Genomic DNA, 5,908 nt, shown 5'->3' with positions numbered 1-5,908 from the left:
TCTGTAATGTATGGTGGAGGTTGAGTTAATCCTCTTAATAAGCATGATTGAAAGTACTATAGTTACAGGGGTACTACATGCTTACCTATATGAGTGTGAAGGTGGTGCCGCCTTCTATGCGACTTGGACTAGTTTCTAGAGCACTCATGAAATAGGATATAGACACAAGGTCAATCCACGTGTCGGCTTGTAAAAACACTTTAAAGGGAGTTGAAAGATAGTGTGTGAAATGTGTCCGGTTAAATCACATAGAATCGCAAGTTCAAAGCTAAGGCCACTTCGCCATTCTGACTTAACTTTGATGTGTTCTCACTAAGCTAAGGTTCAAGTCCACAAGACACCTTAGTTTATGCACTAAGCTTTCCAAGATTATGCTCAAGAATTTTCAAAATGTTTTTAAAATCATATTTTGATTATATCTTTATATTTTGAAAATGGTGGAGGATTGTTGGAGAGATTTTCAAATTAGAATTATTTATTAAGAAATGAAAAGGTGTCAATTTATGTTTGCACCTTTTGGATTTATCTGAGTGAAGTGGTATGACCAAAAATCAAATAATACAAATGAAAAGGTACCTTACCTTTTGAAGGGGTACATATACTTCTATATAAAGGATTCATTCTATTCATTCTCTACAGAAAAGGGAAATCCTACACAATCTCAAGACAATCCTAGAGAATCCTAAGAAGATCTAAGCCTCCAAATATTCACCATTTTCTGTTTTATTACATATAAAACTACTAGAAATTAATAGTGCACAATTAGTTTCTAGTAACCTTGAGCCATCTTGTAAACCTTCTTTTGAGTGTTTAGGTTGATCTTCGTAACTGCAAGACATCAATCAACAACAGCATTATGCTGGGCTTCATTGTATCCTAAAGGCATATTTGATTATTCCCTTTGCACACTTGATAGTGGGGCAAATAATGTCTTAAGGAAAGCGTTGCTACAACGTGCCTTAGAAGCATAAACTCTCTCATAACCCATACCCACAAATTTGTTCCAACAAAAAGTATATCTTGTTAAATAAGAACAACACCTTGGCATCAGAGGAAAAGTAAGATATCCATGGTGACGCATAGCTCCATGAAGCCACTGCTCCAAGTTTCCATTGTTGACGTAGTCATAAACCAACATTCTGAGATTCGAAAGGCAAATCAGGCCTTTTTACATGACCAACTTACTGATTACTATTATAATTTTTTTTTAGAAGAGTATGCCACTATATGCACAACACCGAGAGATCAATCAACCTATCAGATACCAAAGCCACAAAAGATTCGAACGAACTAAATGCACTTGGATAACCCATTTTATGGATTCAAATCATGGATTCAATCAATCATACAAACTTCGGTGCTTCAGAACAAAGTGGTACCTGTGAGTCCCTTGGACGCAGTATCCCAAGAGATCGACGAACCAAATTTTTGTGGCGCACATGACCTATTGCTTCAACTTCCACTCTAAATTCTCTGTCTGCTGCCCAAATCCCACTAAAAACTCAAATTTTCCCACTACAGAAACCAACCAAGCATCAAACCACAAAATCCAAATGAAACAGAGCAAGTCGAGCAAAGAAGCAGAACCAAACCGTGGAAGTGGTGCGATACATACAAAAGAGTAAATAGGGGCATAACCGTCAAAGACCAGCGGAAGCACGTATACCACCCATTCTGTTTTAGTGTCGAAAGAATTCTTCAACCGCTAGACGTCTCTAACGGTTGGTTCAGTTGTTTCCCAAAGCAAATGGCGTCATCTCTTCTTATGAAACCAACAGTCAGCAGTAATAGAGATGAGGTGTATGTTGCAGCAGTGCCTCTAAGAGCCGCAAAAGGACCTGCCCAGCTCCTCACCTCTACTGCTTACTCTCTCAATCTCTGGGATTTGCAGCACTTCATGGTCATCATTAAGCCCTCCTCACCACCACCACATTCTCAGGTACTCCTCCCTCCAATTCCCACCATTTCGATTCACTTGGACTCTCTTAGTAACTGGCTTCTTTGGTTTAGTTAACTACAATTTGGTTTTGCTTTATTGGTTTGTATCAAAAATTTTAGTGGTGCATGATTATAGTTGCTACTGCTTCTTCTTTATGTCAAAATAAACTTTTGGGCTTTTGTCTCACGCTGGTCCTTGAATCTTTGAGGTCCTTAATCAAAGATATTTGATTTACAGATTTTGTTTACTATATGGAATCGCAGACTGGAATCGAGTATCAAGCTTTGTAATTGAAAGTTTGAGACTCCAGTTTTGGACAGTCTGTAACATGGTTGCAATATGTGAGATTGTGTTTCCTTCAGTAGAAAAGTTTGAACTTCAATTTTATCGAAACTTGTTTTGCAGGCTTTGGTTTTTGATTTTCAACCTAAAGATCCTGAAAACATATATGCAGCACTTGCAGTTCTATCTGGTAAAGCAATACCAGGTTAGCATACAGAACCTACTACATTTAGTCTCTGCTATTCATATACTGCTTTAATATTGTTCAAGAGAGAGAGTTCATCCCTTAGCGTAACTACTTTTGATCGAGTTACTGTGATATACAATGCAAACCATTATATTAGACATGGTTCTTTTTTTATACTACTCCTGAGGGAATAGATCATTGAATCCTTGGTAGTGTCTTTAAGTCTTGAGCCGCGTAATCATTTATTGAAACTACTTTTGACATACCATACTTATGATGTTCGTGCAAAAATCTGCACATGCCATTTCCTTTTGCGAATGACTAACATATAATGTGAAGCTGGGAAGGCAAGAATCATAGAATTGTGGTTGGAGTAAATTTATTCACTTTCACTAATGAACTTGGGGTTTCAAATTTCTTTTAGTTGTTTTCATTTCTGTGTTTCTTAATGGGCTCTGTTTTTTCTGCTAGGAGTTATTCTAACAAGGAAGTTATCGAAGCTTCCAAGAACCAAATGCTGGTTTGTTGGATCTTCCAAAGCAGGTGCCATCGATAAAGCTAGTGAATTTAACAAAGTCTGGAAAACTCATCTAAGGGTTGGCCATCATGATTGTCGAAACTATACCAATGGTACGTCATAATTGACATACCCTTATTAGAATAAATTCTTTTGAAAACATAGGAATATCATCGAATTTGGCAGGATTAAGAAGTGTGATTGAGGATCTTTATCTCTTAAAATACTTGTGAGTTTGCTTCAAGTCTTGGCTGTGTTTCAGCATTTGTGGTGATTACTGTTTTTTTTGGGATAATTTTTGAAGGCCTAGTTGAGTACTTAACAGGCGAAAATTATGTCTTGGATCGCTTGAGAAGTACTGATACTCAGAAGTAACCCCTGACCAGTGAGGCTATTTAACCACAAGCAATTTTCTGTGTTCTGAATGTGTACTTTGGCACTTTGTTTTGTCCAAGTCTGGGGACAAGTTTGCACATCCATGTCTAGCAAATTAGATGTCATGAAAGTATATTTTACTCTTTTATAAACGATGTATATATTAATCCATTAATTATATTTGGTTGATGATGGCTCAACATGATGGAGGATTACCTTTCAATTTTCTGCATAATATAGATTTTCATTGTCTATAACTAAAAGTTGATTATGAAGCTTCAGGCAAATGGGAAATATTCAACATTTATTCAGTTGCTCACATTCCAAAGGGCAATGGCAGCAAAGACAGTTCAATAATAGCAGGGATTTATTTCAATCAGCAGAATTGCAAGGAAAGAAGCTTTGACAGAATTTTAAGGAAACTAGCTTAGAATTCATCTTAGTTTGTACTTCACCTGTTAAAAACGGTATCAACCTGATCGAGTCTGCCCAGATGAACAACAGTTTGAAACCATCTTGGCAGCCCTTCGAATTCAAGCTCTGTAAAATTTCCATTAGTTGGGTCATAAAGAACTAGAGCCCTACCTTGGTACTCCAACAACATATTACATACTGCCACTCTCCAAAACGTTCAGGATCCGAATAATTACTCCTCTTGCTTTGTCTGCAATATTCACTAGGTGACTAGGGACTGTAATAAGTTCTCTTCACTACCTTGTATACTTCAATTAAGGGACCTTCTATACTTCAGTTAAGGGACTATATCCAAATCCAAATATCACGTCTATGTTGATTAGGATACTGGATGGTCCTGGGCAGGTCTATATAATCCCTAGTGAATGGATTATATATGTATGGTGCATCATTGCACACTGCATCAGCTAAGCAGAGCAAACCATCAAATGAGCCTACCAGGCTACCACTTCAAACTCAGGCATTAAAGCACAAAAAGGTTTGTTAATTTTCCTTTCTGCTATCTTCTTGCCATCATTGTTAGAAGGGTAATCGACAAAGTAAAGCTCATTTTTAATGGGATGATCACAGTGCAGGATGAGGCCCATATTGTTTCCAGCTATGTTTGAGCTATGCAAAGTATCAAGGTGACTGCCTGCTAGTGCACGCCATGATCGGCATACATACCAGAATTGCACCAGAGAGGAAAGAGGAAAACTTGATGAACACCACATTGTATAGAACCTAAGTTCATATTCATATATGATTTAGTTTTGAATTCAAATAGCACTAGATTAGTGTAAATCTAACAGAAGCCTGGAAAGTACGTTGACCATGATTTCAGATGGGAGACTTTGCTGCCAAGTTACTGACTGCTTTCCTCCTTGGTTTCTCCTCCTTCTAGAATCTGTGTTTCTCTGTATATATAATGAAGTAGAATATAATTCTATTTTGTGAAGACGAATCCAGATGATGATTTATGGTTGGTTTACAAGAAACCTTGAGTAAATCTTTGAATTTCATAACTAGAATTTAACTTCTATGAATTACTAGTTAAAACTTCATAATCAAGCATATCAGAAACATTCAAGATTTATTAAATGATACATTCAGATAAAGGAAATGGTGGCATAGCCAATGGAATAAAGGAAAGACGGTTAAAAAATAACAAGGTGTTTAAGGACAAGCAAAATTGACAGAGAGAGAGAGATTATAGAGATTCAAGTGTGTCTTTCATTTCATTCAAAGGAGATATTTATAGGGATACATTTTGAAGTAAATAATGATACAACTTGATGGCATCTTCAATTGTAGCCTCATCTTGTGGCTTCTTCATTTGCAGCTTCACATTGTGGTTGTGATGATGATGATTGCCACACTTGTTCCCCATTGGCATAAAGCTTGACTCACAAGTCACTATACCTAAAATACCTATCTTATACATGACATAGACATTTTATACTATGAACAATACAACATGTTTCATATATACTACAACACTCCCCCTTGGATATTTCATGTCGATAGTATTTGTCTAAACCGTGCGCTTCGAAATTGCCTCGTTAAAAACCTTGCCAAGTAATAAAACCCTGTGGGAAAAAACAACCTTGGTCGAAGGAGAAAAAGAGTGCAACGTGCATTGAGTGTGGAGTATGTTTCTAGATACTCCCCCTGATTTAGACTCCCCCTGAAGATCATGAGAGTTCGGATAATCTTCTTAATCCGATACTCTTCACATGTTTCTCGAAAGGGGTTTTTGGTAACGACTTAGTAAATAAGTCCGCTACATTATCCTCTGATCGGATTTGATTTACTTCAATGTTTAGAAGTGTTTGCTGTTGCTGATTGTAGAAGAATTTCGGTGATATATGTTTAGTGTTGTCACCCTTGATAAAACCTAATTTCATTTGCTCAATACAAGCTGCATTATCTTCGTAAATGCATGTAGGTTTATCTGTGGTAAACTTCAAACCACAAGTTCCTCGAATGTGTCTATTTATAGACCTTAGCCATATGCATTCACGCACAGCTTCATGTAGAGCAATAATCTCTGCATGATTTGAGGAAGTAGCGACAAGTGTCTGTTTTGTAGATCTCCAAGATATCGCCGTGCTTCTCATGGTAAAGACATAACCTGTTTGGGAGCGACCTTTAT

General features: G+C 37.1%; 1 protein-coding gene across 4 annotated transcripts; it reads left to right on the top strand.

Annotated features, from left to right (window-relative positions):
• Window positions 1-1,620: 1,620 nt before the first annotated feature.
• Window positions 1,621-4,711, top strand: LOC112188859. 4 transcript variants are annotated; one of them, XR_005805963.1, is made up of 5 exons: window positions 1,621-1,939; window positions 2,345-2,426; window positions 2,880-3,038; window positions 3,583-4,252; window positions 4,345-4,711. XR_005805963.1 is itself a non-coding variant. In XM_024328094.2 (4 exons), exons 1-4 carry the CDS (start codon window positions 1,748-1,750, stop codon window positions 3,298-3,300), a joined length of 504 nt encoding a protein of 167 aa, XP_024183862.1. In that variant the 5' UTR covers window positions 1,621-1,747; the 3' UTR covers window positions 3,301-3,557. The 4 variants fall into 4 exon arrangements, 1 of the variants encoding a protein (XP_024183862.1); XR_005805962.1 differs by having other exon boundaries at window positions 3,577-4,252; window positions 4,350-4,711; XR_005805961.1 differs by having other exon boundaries at window positions 3,577-4,252.
• Window positions 4,712-5,908: the final 1,197 nt, after the last annotated feature.

The sequence above is a fragment of the Rosa chinensis genome, chromosome 2 (genome assembly GCF_002994745.2).
Source record: "Rosa chinensis cultivar Old Blush chromosome 2, RchiOBHm-V2, whole genome shotgun sequence".
Taxonomy (NCBI): domain Eukaryota; kingdom Viridiplantae; phylum Streptophyta; class Magnoliopsida; order Rosales; family Rosaceae; genus Rosa; species Rosa chinensis.
Note: the sequence above shows the minus strand (reverse complement) of the source record. Positions and strands in the feature narration are given on the sequence as shown.